Raw genomic sequence first — 18,225 nt, forward strand, 5'->3', positions numbered from 1 at the left:
TAACATTTCCAACATAATGATTACAAAATGCTGAATATGTAATTCCACTCTGGGAAATTGAATAGAAAAATCTGTCAGGCCAAAAGAAGAGGCCTTTTGAGCTAATTAGAGCAGATTCCCCAAGAACTGACACAGATACAATCGACCAAATGGTCTTCTTCTGTGCCTTTTGGCTGGAATTGCTCGTAAATTCATTCTTGGTCAGAAAGACTAATTACTCAGTATATCTGCATGGGCCATCATAGGTAGTAGTGTAATCAGTCGAATCGAGTATAATGTCTGGTGATGATCTCGCAGAAGATCCTTCATTAACCATGTTCATCATAACGCAGGTCTGTGTTCTTTTGCATTTGTACAGGGCCCTGATGAGACCACACCTGGAATATTGTGTACAGTTTTTGTCTCCAGGTTTAAGGAAGGACATTCTGGCAATTGTGGAAATGCAGCGTAGATTCACTAGGTTGATTCCTGGGATGGCAGGGCTGTCTTATGCAGAGAGATTGGGCTTGTACACACTGGAATTGAGGAGATTGAGAGGGGATCTGATTGAAACGTTTAAGATAATTAAAGGATTTGATAGGATTGAGGCAGGAAATATGTTCCAGATGTTGGGAGAGTCCAGTACCAGAGGGCATGGATTGAGAATAAGAGGTCAGTTATTTAAAACAGAGTTGAGGAAGAGCTTCTTCTCCCAGTGAGTTGTGGAGGTGTGGAATGCACTGCCTCGGAAGATGGTGGAGGCCAATTCTCTGGATGCTTTCAAGAAGGAGCTAGATAGATATCTGATGGATAGGGGAATCAAGGGATATGGGGACAAGGCAGGGACTGGGTATTGATAGTGAATGATCAGCCATGATCTCAGAATGGCGGTGCAGACTCGAGGGGCCGAATGGTCTACTTCTGCACCTATTGTCTATTGTCTATTTCTATTGTTGTCAATGGAATCCAAGCTCAGCTTGAAACCAAGCTGCTGCTGGTGGGTAACACATTTCTAACCAACATTTTCTCTTAGTTAATTTGGTAGCAATGTGGTTCACTTAATACATTCTTTCTAAAAGGTATTTTTTCACGTGCTGTTTCGCATGTGCATCCCACCAACGTGAGTTTTGTTTTAAATGTTTCAATGTCCCAAGACAAAATGTATTACCAGGAGATGGGGCATTTAATGGCTAAGGCTGGTTATCTTCAAAGGAAGCATGATTGCAAGTCAGAAGCAGATCACCCAACCCAGTTAACTCCTACCAACCAACGAGCACACACAGATGTATATACATGCACACACATGCATACAAACACACGTGTGCACACATGCATATATGTGGACAGAGAAAGTCAGCAAAATCAATGAGTGACAATGAAATATTTCTGCTCATCTCACACTTACCTTTATTTCTCCTGGTTTGTTTAAGTTGGCCTCTTCCAACTCCTGGAGAGAGAAAGTTACAAAATTAGAATACACCTCTAAGTAGTTTGGAGCAATAATTTGCCAGATCCCCATGGGGAAATCAAAGTCTTGATTTGCAGAATGCCGTGGAATTCTGACTGGTCATCAGACAAGTAAGGCTCTGCTTCGCACAGTGTCTCCCAGCCTTTCCTCTTAGCGTTTCTAACCTCCCCAGTAAAGCCCAGTGGTTTGTGGTGTCCCCTATTGACAGTTTTTACTCAGCAAGACACGTGTGAAAGGGCTTCTCAAACCTTTAACCTCCACGACCATAGGGAACAAAGGATTTACCACCTGAGCCGCATAGGACTACAGTTACGGATTGTTTTATTTTATTTATGGGTTAGTCCTGACGAAGGGTCTCAGCCTGAAACGTAGACAGCGCTTCTCCCTATAGATGCTGCCTGGCCTGCTGTGTTCTACCAGCATTTTGTGTGTGTTGTTGTTTGAATTTCCAGCATCTGCAGATTTCCTCGTGATTGTTTTATTTTGTTGTTCAACTAAGAAAGAAGATGCAGATTTTCTTTTAAGCTGAGAGGGGGTAAACGTGTGAGGAAATTTTCTAAAAATAGAGAGTGGTGGGTAGCTGGAAGCACTGCTAGGGGAGGCAATGGAGGCAAATAGAGGCATCTAAGGGGGTCTTTGATTCCTTCTGAATATGGGTGGGCAGAAAGGGACTAGTATAGTTAGGTTTTTAATTAATTTGGCACAATTGTGTTGCACTGTTCCATGTTAAACATTTCAACCTTCAGGAGTGTGGTCGTCCCTCTGTGTGGGATTAGGAAGGTCAGCTCTGGAGTTGAGGATAGATGAATGAGCCTCAGGACTAATTCTTGGGAGCGAAGGAGTCGGAGGGGTTGCTTATTGCTGTTCACCACCGGATGCTACACAGCTGTCAGACTCCCTCCTTGCCCCATCTCACCAAGTCTCAGCCAACCCCATTCTAGCACTCGGCATCCCCATAGCTTAAACTGATCATAGTCCAAACTTGCCAAGGATGGACAGGATGCCCAAGGTGCCCAAGCCCTGGACAACAGGCTGAGGAATGGTCTTCAGCAAGAGAAAGTGGATGAGCGTGAACCCCAGAGACTGCTCAAACGGCGGACCCACCAGGTGAGGGTAGGATTCACACGATCGGAAAAAGATGAAGAGAGTTGCAAACTCAGCCATCTTGATTATAGACACTAGCCTTCCTACCATCGAGGACATCTGCAAAAGGTGATGCCTCAGAGTGACAGGATCCATCATGAGGGACACCCACCACCCAGAACATCCTCTCTTCTCATTACTACCACAGGAGCCCCAAGGCACAAAACAACATTTTAGGAATAGCTTTATCCACTCCGCCATGAGATTTCTGACAGACAATGAACCCTTCAACTAGTTTTTCTCTCTTTGTGCACTAATTTGATTTTTATACATATTTCCTATTATAATGTATAGCACATTTTATGTACTGCACTGTACTGCTACCACACAACAACACATTTCACGACATATGATAATAAACCTGATTCTGATTCAGCCCTGTTCCCTCTGCACCCTCCTTTCAGTGTCTACACTGGGAGTCGGAAAGGGTGATCTGAGAGGAGACATCTCAGACTGATGAGCTGTCACAAGCACAGGTTCCAACGGGAGAATAGGACCATCTGTACTGTAACAAATCCATTTCTAGCTCATTAGTTTAAACAGATGGGCTGGTGAACATCACATGCCTTTCGTTTTTAAGTATTGTTACATCAGACTGGCAGTCTACAGCCAGTTCCATACAGAAATTCCCGGTGGGCACAGGAAGAGAGGATGACTTATTTGTGACGTTGACTAGTTCTTTTTCTTTTGCAATAGCAATGGCACTCACTCCTGCTCCCTGACACTCACGGACCTCTGGCACACCTCTGGTGTCTTCCATAGTGGAGACAGATACAAAGTACACACTAAGTTCAGCTGCCATTTCTTTGTCCCACATTACTACCTCACTAGCATAATTTTCCAGTGGTCCAATATCAACTCTCAACTCTCTTTTACTCTTTACGTAACTAAAAAACTTCTAGTAATCTGCTTTATATTATTGGCTAGTTTGCCCTCGTATTTCACCTTTTCCCTTCTTACAGCTTTTTTTAGTTGCCTTTTGTTGGATTTTAAAAACTTCCCAATTGTCCAACTTCCCACTCACATTTGCTACCTTTTATGCAATCCTTAACATCCCTTGTCAGCCACAGTTGTCTATCCCTGCCATCCAAGATCTTCACCTTCTGTGGGACATATCTATCCTTCACCTTGTGAACTATTCCCAGAAATCTCAGCCACATGTGCTCTGCCGTCATCCCGCCAGTATCCTCCTCTGATCCACCTGGACAAGCACCTCTTTCACGCCTCTGCATTTCCTTTTATTCCATTGCGAAACTGATACATATGAGTAATGCTTCTCCCTCTCAATTTTCAGTATGAATTCAATCACATTATGATCTCTGCCTCCTAAGGGTTCCTTTACATTAGGTTCCCTAATAAGATCTGGGTTATTAAACAGGAATCTATCTAAAACAGCCTTTCCCAGAGAAGGCTCAAGCACAAGCTGCTCAAAAAAGCCATCTCGTAGGCATTCAGCAAATTCTCTCTTTTACAATCCAGCACCGACCTGATTTTCCCAATCCCTTTGTATATTGAAGTCTCCCACTACAACTGTGTCATTACCCTTATTACGTGCCTTGTCAAGCTCCCTGTGCAATCCCAGCCGTAATCTTGCCTACTGTTTGGAGGCTCATGTGGTTCTTGTAGTGGTTCTTTTATCCTTGCAGTTTCTTAATTCCACTCCCAAAGATTCATCATTCTCTGACCCTACGTCACCTCTTTCAAAAGATGTAATTCTATCTCTATCTATAACAGAGCCACACCACTGCCTATGCCTTCCTGCCTGTCCTTTCGATACAAAGTACATCCTTTAATGTTAAGCTCCCAACTATGGCCTTCTTTCAGCAATGACTCAGTGATGCCCACCACGTCATACTGACCGATCTCTAATGCACCATGAGCTCGTCCTCTTTATTCCAAGTGCATCTGCCTCTAACACCACCCCTGCAAGTGCATTCCTGGCAATAATCACTCTCTGTGTAAAAGGCCTATCTCCGATATCTCCCCTGAACGTTCCTTCACTCATCTTCAAATGATGTCCTGTATTCTTCACCCTTTTGAATTTTGACTCTGTGGTACAACTTAACTCTGCTCAGTTTGCTTGTCCTTCCGTATATTCATATTACATCATCAACTTGTAAACCTGCTGGCTCATTCTCAGCTCTATCATACTGGTTCCCCTATCCTCCTGCCATATTAGCTTAAACCACTCCAAACAGCTCTGGCAAATCTGCCCGCAAGGATATTGGTCCCCGTCGGAATCAAGTGCAACCTTTCCCTTTTGTAGAAGCCTCACCTGCCCCAGAAGAGATCCCAAGGATCCAGAAACCTGAATCCCTCTCCCCGTTCCAATTCTTCAGCCATGCATTTTTCTGCCTCCTCATTCTATTCCTATCCTCACTGTCACGTGGCATAGGCAGCAATCCTGAGATTACTACCCTTGAGGTATTACTTCTCAGCTTCCTTCCTTAACTACCTGTATTCTGCTTTCAGAACCTCCTCCCTTTTTTCACTTATGTTGTTGGTATCCATGGGCACCATGGCTTCTGGCTGCTCACCCTCCCTTTTCAGGATTTTGTGGACAGATGGACCTGTTTCACAAACCACTGACAAAGATGTGTTCATCAATACTACCAACCATGCAGGGTTCAGTGAAGGTTCGCTTGCTCCATACATGTCAACCCTTGCGGAGAACCAGTGCTGACAGTAATGAACTGCTCTCCGCCCTATCAGCACTGACTTTTCAGCCCGTGAGCAGTGTGGTGCTCCAGTCAATGTGCAATCACCGCGTTCCACAATTGATTGGCCTTTGCTTGTAACTCCCCCGGCTCCAACTGCTGGATCTATGAGCAGTCATTTTCCAAATCCAGCCAAGCCACAGAATCACCAGCTAGCTGTAAACATTGCAACATCTCCTACTCCTGACACAAACCTGCAACTCTTACTTCAAGCCATAAACACAAGAGATTCGGAAGAAGATCCCCCAGCATTTTGTGTGTATTGCTCTTATTTTTCAGTGCCAGACCAGGAGCATATTTCAAAGTTCAAAGTAAATTTATTGTCGAAGTATGTGTACAATACAACACCATAAACTACCTTGAGATTCATTTTCTTGCAGGCTTTCACAGTAGATGACATATAATAGAAACAATGAAAAACTACACACAAAGATTGACAAGCAACGAATGTGCAAAAGAAGACAAATAATTAATCAATAAATAGATAGAGTAGATATAAAAATTATACTGAGAACATGAGCTGTAGGGTCCATAAAAGTGAGTCTGCAGGTTGTGTTTAGTGATTAGTTCATTGTTGAAGTGAGTGAGGTTCTCCACACTGGTTCAAGAGCCTGATGGTTGAAAGTTAATTAATGTTCCTGAAGCTGGTGGTGTGGGACCCAAGGCTCCTGTACCTCCCTTCAGATGGCAGCAGCGAGAAGAGAACATGGTCTGGACGGTGGAGGCCCTTGATGATGGATGCTGCTTTGTTGTGGCAGTGCTCCATGTAGATGTGCTCAGTGGCAGGGAGAGTTCTTCCTGTGAAGTATCCACCACTTTTGAGCAGAGTTTGTAAGAATTGGTAAATTGGTTTATTTTGTCACCTATACCAAGGAACAGTGAAAAATGTGTCTTGCATACGGCAACTCCACCCACCGTGCCACACCTGATGAAGGATTACATTTGTCTAGCTATGCCTGATTTCAAAACTCTCTGATATTTTCTAATTATGCAAATCAACTTACTCCACCATCAGTGAAAACCCTGAAAGAACTCACAATTAATTCCTCTTATTTTCCTTCCAGAGGCAGTGGCACACTGATGTTCACAAGTCATGGACTGTTGTCCTTTTTTTGGTTAGGTTAATTGGCCAGAATTATTCATCCACCACCAAAGCCAATCCCGCTCACTGAACCCCAGTTCTGAACATAGGAGGCCCTCTGTTGGTTAGGGTTGACCATGGACATTGTGTCCTGGCTGTTTACATGATATGCAAGCCATACTGGCCAGAGCCGTATGACATGGAGAACAAGCACATGTCCATGTAACAGGCTCCCCCTCTCTAAGCAGCCTAGAGGGATGGCAGAGATCGAAACAGTTCAGCATCAGTGCCATTGCAGGAGTGCCAGTCAGCACTGATCTCAACGTAGGACTGTCCAGCTCCAGATTTTTCCTTGGGGTTTACTCCCAAAGCCTTCCCTGTGAATGGGTATAGCCACAAGGCATCAGAGGTTTGAGATCAGTTCTCCTTTTCCTAGAGGAGCTACCAACCAAGGCTGATGAGTCCCATTTGTCTGAAGTAACTAGTTCTACGGCTCCAGTCATCTGCCTTTGCCCTTTCTCCTGGCAGTAGAAATGGTTCCACTGGGCTTAGTAGTTAAGCCACACGTGAAGGCCAGGAGCTGACCTTGGTTGTCCATGGCTATTGAGTCGGTGGTGGGAGCTGATCCCTACTACTTCCCCTGGCTATGCCAACCTTAAGGAACCTTTGTGAACATAACCACAACGTAAATTTAATCAGCAACAGGGTGTACCAAGAGATCTGACACAACCTTAAAATAAAATGTCTGGGCCACGAGGAGGAACGTAATTGCCAGCCTGGCCTGAGGTAGGTTGTAATGTGCATCTTAAACCAGGGTTTTAAATCAGTGAGGATAACATAAAAAACTTCAGAGCTAGTGATGACAGAGACAATCGGAGTGTTGCAATGAGTGCCCAGTGTTGGGGTGAAGGGGCATCAATGAACGTCCAAAGTGGGGTGAGAGGTATCGGGAAGTATCCACTATTGAGGTTCAGCTGTAACAGTGGAGATACAGTGGAGAGTTCAGTGGAGATGGCAATGAAATGAACATTGAAATAGAAACTCCCCCTTGCAGACCTTAAACTTCCATCGCTGATCCATCAGTTACAACAAATGTGCAAATAGTGTAGATTGTGCTTCACTCTAGGTAAGCAGGATTTGATTAGCCCAAGGCTGTACAGATGTCAACCCCACAGATTCATTTCCCCCTGTCCCCCCACGATTCATCACTGTCGCTCACTGACCTCTCTTAGGCCTCGTATGATCGCGTTCTGCTGCCGCTGGGTAGTCTTGGAGTCCCGGAGGTCTTGCTGCAGGGAAGATATTTGCTTCACCAGGTCGTGTGTCAGGAGCTCATCACCACTGTACATTCAGACAAATGTAGGGAGTGCAATTGAGGTTTGGGAACAAGAGGGCACACTAGACATTCAACAACATGGCAATATTTCTGTCCTCACTCTCTTCTTCACTAGAAGCAGCAAAATGTGGTGTCAGGGACAACAGCAGAGGATTGTGGGTAAGACTGGGAATGAGGGGCAAGGAATGCTTGGCGCACTGAGGCGTGCTCGGGTGGTGAGACACGGCCAAGTGTGAGGATTTGACTTCTGACACTGAGCGAAAACAAACTATTTTGTTATAGTGAGAGACCTTGTTCATACCTCCTCGGAAGTGGCTGCTTATGTGGATAGATCAATAAAGGTGGTGTATGGCAGGCTCGCCTGCATTGGCCAGAGCATTCATAGAAACATAGAAAACCTACAGCACAATACAGGCCCTTTGGCCCACAAAGTTGTGCCGAACATGTGTCTCAGAAATTACTAGGTTTACCCTATAGCCCTCTATTTTACTAAGCTCCATGAACCTATCTAAAAGTCTCTTAAAAGACCCTAACGTATCCACCTCCACCACCGTCGCCGGCAGCCCATTCCACGCACTCAACACTCTCTGAGTAAAAAACTTACCCCTGACACCTCAGTTTAAGAAATCTCATTCAGCCCTATGAAAATTTGGTACAGCCACACTTGAGCTGGCTAATTGGTTACACATTTGGCTTGGTGGAGAAAGCAGAGGGCAATAACAGAAGGCTGCTTCTCCAAATTGTGGTCTGTGACTAGAGATGTATCTCAGGGGCTGGCGCTGGGGTCATTGCTGTCTGTCATCACATCAACAATTTGCATAAGCGTGCTCAAGGTTAGGAAGTTTTCAGGTGACACTAAAATAGGTGGCATAGTGGACCACAAAGAAGGTTATCAAATGTTACAGGGGGAATCTCGAAAACGTTGACTAAGTGTGATGATGATTGGCAAATGAAGTTGAATTCAGACAAATGTGAGGTGTTATGTTTTGGAAAATCAAACCCAGGTAAGAATTTCAGTGAATGCCAAGGTCCTGGTGACTGTTGTAGGACAAAGGGATCTTGGAGTGCAAGAACAAAGTTTCCTGAAAGTGGAGCCACAGGTAACGAGGGTGGTAAAGGTTTTTGCCATCATGGCTTTCATAAGTCAAGGCATTGAGTAGAAAGGTTGGGAGGCCATGCTGGTGAGGTCACATTGGAGTAGTACATTCAGATTTAGTCACCCTGCTATAGGAAAGTTGCCATTAAACTGGAAAGAATGCAGAAAAGTTTTATATGGACGCTGCCAGGACTGAGCTATAGTGAGAGAATGGACAGGCTAGGTACAAGGGTAATGAACATACAGCACATGTGCCCAAGACAGCATGCAAAAAAAATGTGTTGGCATGCAGGATGCAATGCCACTCTTCAATTCTTTAAACCCCACCCATGATAAAAAGATACATCCTGCTTTCCTTCCTCCTATCATCTTCTCTCCTCTCATATCAGATTTCTTCTTCTACACCCCCTTACCTTTCCCACCCCCCTGGCTTCACCCATCACCTTCTAACTAGCCTCTCTCCCCTACCCCGACTATTGGTTCTGACGTCTTCCTCCTTCCATTTTTGTCTCTTAATAAACATCGACTGTTTATTCATTTCCTTAGATGCTGTCTGTCCTGCTGAGTTCCTCCAGCATTTTGTGTGGGTTGCTGCGTTGGATTTCCAGCATTAGCAGACTTTCTTATGATGATGATTATATTTACTGTTAAATGATTTTTTTTTTACAACCCAGAAGCAGTGAGGTGCTTTCACAGGAAATGTCTCATGCCAGCTTTGCACCAGCCAGACAGGTGCAAGAGCACGTTACATTGGATGATAGGTTTTGAAATCCTCATCAACCTGACGTCCACATCAGTACTTGGATAGTGAACGGTTGGAACAGGCTTCACTCTGCTTCCATTTTGTCTGCTGTCGTTCTGAGTGAACACTGGATAATAACAGTAAACACTGAAAGCAGTTTAGCACCTCCATGAATATTTATTTTTCAATAGACTTTTTAAAAATATTGATAGTAATAATTTTGAACAGGCTTTCTAAAATGCTTCTTTTATTTCAAGTTATTTATGTTCTTCTTTTATTACAAATTATCTCTGTTCTTCTTTTATTAATAACAGAATAATGAATACATCATTTTTCCTTTAAAAAATCCATAATTATTGTTACTAATTCATCAGATAATGATCAAAATTACCATGGCGTGCAAGAGAATTTTTTTAGACGATTATCACCAATTTGGGCAGAGGCTCCCAGAAAGGTTTGCCTCTGCTGTGCTAGGACTTCATTTCTTAGAATGTCAGAGACTGAGAAGGGTATAAAATCATGAGGGGTACAGAGAGGGTGAATGCACACAATCTTTTCCCTCTGAAGTAGAGGGACAAGGTTAAGGTGAGAAGGACTTGGAACATAGAGGGAGGGGGGCAACTTATTTACTTGTATACAGAAGTTGGCATGCATATGGAATGAACATCGAGTAAGTGGTTGAGGCAGCTACAATAACAATGTTTAAAAGCCAGTTAGGCAGGTATGTGGAGTGGATTGAATTGAATTGATTGGAAAGGCTTAGAAAGTTATGGGCCAAACATGGGCAAATTGGACTAGCTTTGACAAAACATGAATTAGATGGGCTGAGGGGCCTGTATCTGCGCTGTATTGTTCTGTGACAGCATGACATGATGGGCTGAAGGGCCTGTTCCTGTGCTCTGCTGTTCCGAGTTCAGTGAATGATGTGTGTGAAGCAGCACTGGTACCTGTTTGAAGGGGGCTCCTGGTCGGGAAGCTGATAATCAGGCTCCTCACTGTCTGCAAAACAATACAAAGAGACAATATTTCAATCACCAAACTGTGACGGAGAAGCCAGCAAAATGAAGGAATCGCAAATGATGTTCTGTTGGACCGCAACACCAATCAGAAATAACAACAACCACTTTGTACACTGCAGTTCCAAGCAACATTGCATTTCTGGAGTCTAGTGACTATCAGGAATTGGGCAAAGGGAAAGAGCATCTCCTCTGCACTTTAATGCAAAGCACATCCTGCAGCTCAAAGCAGCAAAAAGGTCTTTAAGTTTGGACGAAACCCACAGACTGATCGGTTTTCACAAAAGATATGGAAGGGGTGTACAGCCAGGATGGAGGGAGAGGGAGTGAGAGGGGGAATGGGGAAGGGGAGAGGGGGAGAGGAGAAAGAGAGTGAGAAAAGAGAGAGAAGGCAAAAAGCAGAATGAGAGAGAGGAGAAAGGGGAAAAGGAGATTAGTCAGAAAGAAAAAGAGCTGAAGAAAGAGGCAGAGTAATGGGGAGACTATGCAATATGACTGCTGCTGGTCTCTCTCAGAAAGGACAAGATTTTTGTCTGGAAGATGAAGTGGTTCCCAAATATTGGAGTTGTCTGATTTCCCTTCATCCCTGCAGGCTGTTACCCAGCTCTATGTTTGTTCACTGTGCTGGAGATCAAGAGAAAATATAAGGCAGTCTCATATTCACAGATCATTTTTCACAAGTCAGTAAAGTCTCTTTAAAATATGTTTGGTGGTCCTGTAATGTAGGAATCACCACTGCCAATATGCACACAGCAAGCTCTAGGCTGAGGGTGAAGTTGCTTTCATTGTCTCAGTTGTGGGATAAAAACAAGAGATTCTACAGATGCTGAAAATCCAGTGAGACAAACGCAGAGCTCTGAAGGAACCCACTGAGTCAGGCAGTATCTATGAAAAGCAATGAACAGTCGATGTTTTGGTGCTGATAAAAGATCTCAGCCTGAAACTTTGACTAGTCATTCCTCTCTGTAGATCAGCCTGACCTGCTGAGTTCCTGTCGCACTTTGTGTTGGTCCCTTTGCAAAATGTAATTAGTTATAGAGAAGCACAACACAGAAACAGGACCTTCGATCCACCTAGTCCATGCTGAATCCATTTAAACCACCTACTCCCACTGACATGCACTGGGACCATAGCCCTCCTCATCCCTACTATCCATGTACCTATCCAATCTCTCCGGTTGGTATGTAATGTATGTCCCCCTGTTCCATACATTTTCATGTGTCTAAAAGCCTGTTAAAGACCACTATTGCATCTACTTTCACCACTGCACCTGATAGCTTGCTCCAGGTACCTACCACTCTCTGAGAAACTGGTCTTGCACATTACTGTTCTCACATTACGTGCACATCCTCCAGTATTTTACATCTCTACCCTAGGAGATAGATTCTGACCAGCTACCCTTTCTTTGCCTCTCATACTTTGGTAAACACCCATTAGATCTCCCCTCAGTCTCTGAAGCCCCAGGGAAAACAACAACCCAAGTTTGTCTTGCCTCTCTCTTTTGTTCATACTCTCTAATCCAGGCAGCATCCTGGTAAACCTCTTTCAAGACCCTCCACATTCTTCCTGTAATGGGGAGACCATTCAGAGTGTGTGACCTAATCAAAGCTTTATAAAGTTGCAACATGACTTCCTTACATTTCATTTGTTTGTTCGTTTATTTATCCACCTATGTATCGAGATATCATGATACAGTGCAGAATAGGTCCCTCTGTCCCTTTGAGCAACGCCACCCAGCAATTCCCTGATTTAACCCTAGCATAATCATGGAAAAATTTACAATGACCAATTAACCTACCAACCAGTACATCTTTGGACTGTGGGAGGAAACCAGAGCACCCGGAGGGTACACTTGCAGTCATGGGGAGACCATACAAACTCATTGCGGGCAGTGGCAGGGATTGAACCGAGGTCTCCTATAATGTGAAGTGTGGCGCTAACGCACTATGCTACCGTGCCCCATATTCTTGTCCCCGTGCATGGCCAGATTCTGCTCTAACTTGACAAGTTTGTAGATGACATCTCCGTACTGGGCATATGATGAGTAGGAGTACAGGGAACAGATAGAGAGCTTAGTGATGTGGCGTCATAGCAACAGCCTTTCTCTCGGAGCTGGCCATTGACTTCAGGGGAGGTGGGGGTGCAGATGCTCTTGTCTACATTGACAATGCTGGGGTTGAGAGCCACAAATTTCTCGGAGTGAACACCAATAGCCTGTCCTGGCCAAAAAATTTGATGTCATGGCCAAACGCCTCTATCTCCTCAGGAGGCCGAAGAATTTTGACATGTCCCTCTTGACCCAAAGCATCTGCTACTGATGCACTACCCTTGCGAACAGCTATACCATGTGTTCAACTTCCAGAGTGAGGAGTGATTTTGAAGTGGTTTAAATATAAAGTCAATAGCCACTTTTTTGGCTACACCGGCACATCTGCTTGTTAATGCAAATATCTAATCAGCCAATCAGGTGGCAGCAACTCAATGCAATAAAGCATGCCGGCATTGTCAAGAGGTTCAGTTGCTTTTCAGACCAAACACCAGAATGGGGAAGAAATGTGATCCAAGTGACTTTGACCACGGAATGATTGTTGGTGCCAGATGGGGCAGTTGATTATCTTAGAAACTGCTGATTTTCTGGGATTTTCATGCACAACAGTTTGTGTGGTTTACAGAGAATGATGCGAAAAACAAAAAAAAAATCTCATGAGCAGCTGTCCTGTGTGTGAAAATACCTTGTTAATGGGGGGGGGGGGGGCAGAGGAGATTGGCCAGACCTGGTTCAGGCTGACAGGAAGGTAAAAGTAACTCAAATAACCACACGTTACAACAGTGGTGTGCAGAAGAGCATCTCTGAAGGCACAGCATGTCGAACCTTGAAAAGGATGGGTTACAGGAATAGAAGACCACAAACGTACACTCACTGGTCACATTATTTCATACAGGAGGTGCCTGGTAACATGGCCACTGAGTGTATATTTCAAGTTTTCTTTTAACTATAGAAATAATGGCATAAAGATAAAGGGAACATGAAGCAGGAATTCTCAAATCCTATAGAGGGAAATAAACAGTCAGTGTCTTTGGCCAAATGTCGACTGCTGCCTGACCTGCTGAGTTCCTCCAGCATTTTGTGCGTGTGGGCTCTAGGTTTCCAGCATTTGGTCAATCTCTTGTCTTTGTGATTCTCAAACCCAGTTTATATCAAAGAAAGTTGGGCTGCTGCTGCCACCTAATGACAGTAGAAGATTCTGCAACAGGTAGACTCAGTGTAAAGCTGCACAAAAACAGGTCTTTTGGCCCAACTCTTCCGTGATGACGAAGATTTCTATCAGAGCCAGTAACTTTTGCCTGCATTTTTTCTATAGCTCTCTAAATCTTTTATGTCCACACACCTATCCGAATGTCTAACCAGTAATTGTACCTATCTCGTTGCATATACAGTACTGTGCAAAAGTCTTAGGCAATATATAAATAGTTAGGGTGACTAAGACTGTTGCACAGTACTGTATTTGTCAGTGTGGAGCAGAGAGTGAGTTTTTAAATCTGGCGGAAGCGAAGGATGTTGGGAATGGTGAGAGGAGGGCTGTGGGATAGGTGGCAGAAGAGTGCCAGGGTGGGGGATAGCATGGGTGCAGATATATCCAGCTCTGAGCCACCAGGCAAGGTGACTTAATTTCAAACAATCAGTTTGTTAGTCATTACAGAATGTCTCTCTGGTGCTTCCCACTCCCTGCCCTCTCCCTTCCTCTTTTCCCAACATGATTCCACTCTCTCCCTGTCCACTTCCCACTCTCAGTCCACAATACAGACGCATTTCAGAATCAGGTTTATCATCACTCACATATTTCATGAAATTCTTTTTTTGCTGCTGCAGTACAGTGCAATACATAAAATTACTACAGTCCCGCACAAAATTCTTAGGCAACCTAGCTGTCTGTGCACAGTACTGAATCTCAAAACCTTTAGTGAAAAAGTTACCCCTCAGATCTTTTTAAAACTATCCTCTCACTTTAAACTTGTTTCCTCCAGTTTTAGACTCCCCTACATTGGGAAAAAGACTGTAACCATACAGCTTTTGTATGCCCCTCAAAATTTTATATACCTCCCGTGCAATTGGGTAAACGTCCCAGCAGGGTTGGGTTAGTTAGTGTAATAGGGCAGTGCGAGCTCATTGGACCAGAAGGGCCTGTTACCATGCTGCATCTCTAAATAAACTATAAATGCCCCATAAGAATTTGGTCAATGTGATCACTCCTTCCTCTAAACTTCCAAGTCTACAGGCCTGGTCGACTCCATATATAGCACACCCCCATCCCTGAAAGTATTCTGGTGAGCTGTCATTGTGCATGGAAAGTATATCTGCATAGTTCAGATGAGCTAAACTTAACTGTACTCAAGGTGAGGTTAAATATTGCCCTTCATAATTGTGGTCCTTCACCTCTTCTACCTATCACCTCCCAGCATTTTACTTCATCCCTTCTGTCCCCCACACACACCTTCCCTCTCACCTGGTCTCACCTATCACCTGCCAACTTGTACTCTTTCCCCTCGCCCCACATTCTTATTCTGGTTTCTGCCCCCTTACTTTCCAGTCCTGATGAAGGGCATCAACCCGAAACGTTGACAGTTTATTCTCCTCCATAGATGCTGCCTGACCTGCTGAGTTCCTCCGGCATTTTGTGTGTGTTGCTCTTTGTTATGTATTTAATATTTCAGTAACATTTAGGTAATATTGTAAATATATTGTTTGATTAAGCATTTTTGTTGTTTACATAATTCATTAAGGGTTATATATAAAAGTATGTGAATGGCATATGTTATCATGCCACCACATAATAAGTGCATGCCTCACTATAAGTAAAGACTAAACATACACAAGTTGTTTCCCATTCCATGTTTTTCTTTCGATTAGTTTTATGTTTTGGAGTTACTAAAAAACCCTCTTGTTTTCCAGCATCTGCAGACACTCTTGTCTTTTAGTCTCTTTACTCCTGCCCTCTAATCCTCCTGGAATAAAGATCAGTTACAAATGGTTTTCTAATTGTTTGCTGCACCTGTTTTTTAACTTCAGAGAAGTGTAGAAGGATGCTTCAGACACTATCAATGTTAATATTTCCCAGTCTCACGCTGTGCTCTTTTTTCTGTTTCATGCACCAAATTGGACGCCCTTATATTTTGCCAGAGAAAGAAAACCCTGATTTTAAACCTCTGCTGCTTTGCGGCCATTCCCACCCACAGGAAAGGCTTTGGGAGTAAACCTCAAGGAAGAAATCTGGAGCCAGGGTCCCCAATGCAGTTTGACATTGTTTACACCTTCACTCTAGCAACCTCTGTGATGACACCGGTGCCAAGCTGTATTGGCCCTTGCCCTTCCCTTGGACTACATCAGTGACTTGGAGAGGGGTACCCCCGGCATGGGCAACAGTCGGTTCTTCAAATCTTCCCACCCAGGCTTGCGCCCTGGAGAGGGCACAGTCCATCAGAGGCTCAAACTCATGACTCCTTGGGATAGACGGCTGTCTACTATATATTTTGCCACCTTATATTCTTTCTGCTTATTCATTCGGCTGAGCTCCAACCTGGTGCAGCCTCTCTACACCTCCCTCCTGACTCACATTCCCACTTAGCTTTTCCACAAACTCAGAACTCGGAAATAGGTTATTAGGTCATAACTGACAGCTGATGTCAGTGGTGAACAAACAGGGCACAAGCACTAACCTCTGCTGTCGCCCATCGTCAAAGTCTGTCAACCTCAGTTAGACACCCTTTTCCTCATTCTTTGCATATTTTCTTTTAGTTAAACAGTGGACAATATATATTTTAAAAGGTCAGTTAATGATCATAAAAAGTCTAAAATTATTACCTTCAGGCTTTAAGGAGAGGTGATCGAGTGAGTCTTCTTGATTCTTATCACTGGCAAAACAAAGCGAGATTAGTAATGTGTGTGAAACAATGTGAGAACAAGAGTGGTGGCTGTGGGAAGGGAGGAGGAAACAGGAGCGGAGGTGGAAGATGGAGTATGTTGACAGTAAAAATAAATGGATTGATGGGCTTAATCGAAACTCAGTGGAAATGAAAAAGATAAGAAGAGGAAAGGTAAAAGGATAAAGACAGGGAAAAACAGTCAGATAGATCCAGAGAGAGACAGACAAAGAGAGAGATGGATATAGAGAGGGAGGGAGGGAGGGAGGGAGGGAGAGAGAGAGAGAGACAGACAGACAGACAGGAGAAGACAGCATTACAAACTTGAATGAATATTTGGACACACACTGGTGCTTTGAAAGGCAACTGTCTGAATGTTAATTCACAAATAACTTGCATATTTGTAGAACTCTTCATTCTGCGCTCCTAAGGAAGGAATATACATAGTTCCTGAAGGTTTCAAGTGAATCAAGAAATCAACTGAAGTAGCAGAGAATTTTTCAAGATGAGGAAGTCACAGCCAATGTTAACTGAACACTGGATTTGGCATAGATGGGCTACTGTTCCCAGTTGCGAGTACCACTGTTCGAGAAAGATGTGAAGTTTTGGAGGGAATGCAAGAGACATTTACTTAAATAATTCCAAGAATGAGGGAGGAGGTAGACTGGAGAAGAAGTCCTAGCAACAGAGCAGATAATGAATGAATCTGATCAGTAAGTTATCACAAGTGTATGTTTAATAGATGGATAAAACTCATTGGATCAAAAACCATGAGACACAGACTGAAACAGTTGTTGGCAGAATTGTTATTTTTCTTGTAGTTTGACTTTCCTATGCTTTATATAATCTATACTCTATGCCTCTGGTCCTAGACTCTCCCACTACAGGAAATATCCTCTCCAAATCCATTCTATCAAAAGGTTTCAGTGAGATTCCTCCTCAATCTTCTATACAGTACAGGCCCAGACCGAACAAACACTGCTCATATGTTAACCCTTTCATTCCCAGATCATTCTCATGAACCTTCTCTGGACTGTCTCCAGTGTCAGTACATCCTTTCTTAGAGAAGGAGCCCAAAATTGCTCACAATACCTCTAGTGCAGTCCAACCAATGTCTTACAAAGCCTCAGCATTACATCTTTTACTTTAATAAAGGGAGCAGTTGCAGCATCTGAAGGGTTAAGAATTTTTTGCAGAGTTGTAAGATGAAGCTAGGGGAGCAGCTCCAGATGAATTGCTCTTTTGGGCCACCAATTAGGATACTTTTAATTGTGAATATACAGAAGTCTGTCAAAGATTGATTGGCTTTTGATTAGTAAAGATGTTAAAGGTTACGGGGAGAAGGCAGGACAATGGAATTGAGAGGGAAAATTAATCAGCCATGATGGAATGGCAGAGCAGACTCAATGGAATGGATGGCCTAATTCTGCTCTTATGTCTAATGGGCAAACAACTGTGGCTTTTTTTTGGGGTTTGTATCATTAGTATCAATGTGCAATCAGATCTGGGACAACAATCACAACTGGGCTATGCTCTAACATTTAAAAGACAAGAAGAAAGGGGGAACTAACACACACATACACAATGGAAACGAAGTTTTAAATATAAAGTTTGAAAACTAACTTGTTTGACCTAGTTTCCTGCTGACAATAATCCTCCACTGGCTGTCCACTCTGCCTGCTCTGCATCTTGTGTGGCACTGTTGCCTGCAAAGGAATTCGATCTGGT

General features: G+C 43.6%; 1 protein-coding gene across 10 annotated transcripts in view; it reads right to left on the reverse strand.

The window, feature by feature from the left end:
- The window catches only part of LOC132379061 (myosin-8-like), a 142,780-nt gene that overhangs the window by 42,678 nt on the left and 81,877 nt on the right, over positions 1-18,225 (reverse strand). For all 10 annotated transcript variants that reach the window (XM_059946574.1, XM_059946573.1, XM_059946571.1 and 7 more), the window contains 5 exons: positions 18,121-18,203; positions 16,439-16,488; positions 10,510-10,561; positions 7,612-7,729; positions 1,385-1,426 (listed from right to left, as the gene is read on the reverse strand). In XM_059946574.1, the coding sequence (XP_059802557.1) occupies positions 1,385-1,426; positions 7,612-7,729; positions 10,510-10,561; positions 16,439-16,488; positions 18,121-18,203 (345 nt within the window). The remainder of the gene's footprint in view (positions 1-1,384; positions 1,427-7,611; positions 7,730-10,509; positions 10,562-16,438; positions 16,489-18,120; positions 18,204-18,225) is intronic.

The sequence above is a fragment of the Hypanus sabinus genome, chromosome 21, assembly GCF_030144855.1.
Source record: "Hypanus sabinus isolate sHypSab1 chromosome 21, sHypSab1.hap1, whole genome shotgun sequence".
Taxonomy (NCBI): Eukaryota; Metazoa; Chordata; class Chondrichthyes; order Myliobatiformes; family Dasyatidae; genus Hypanus; species Hypanus sabinus.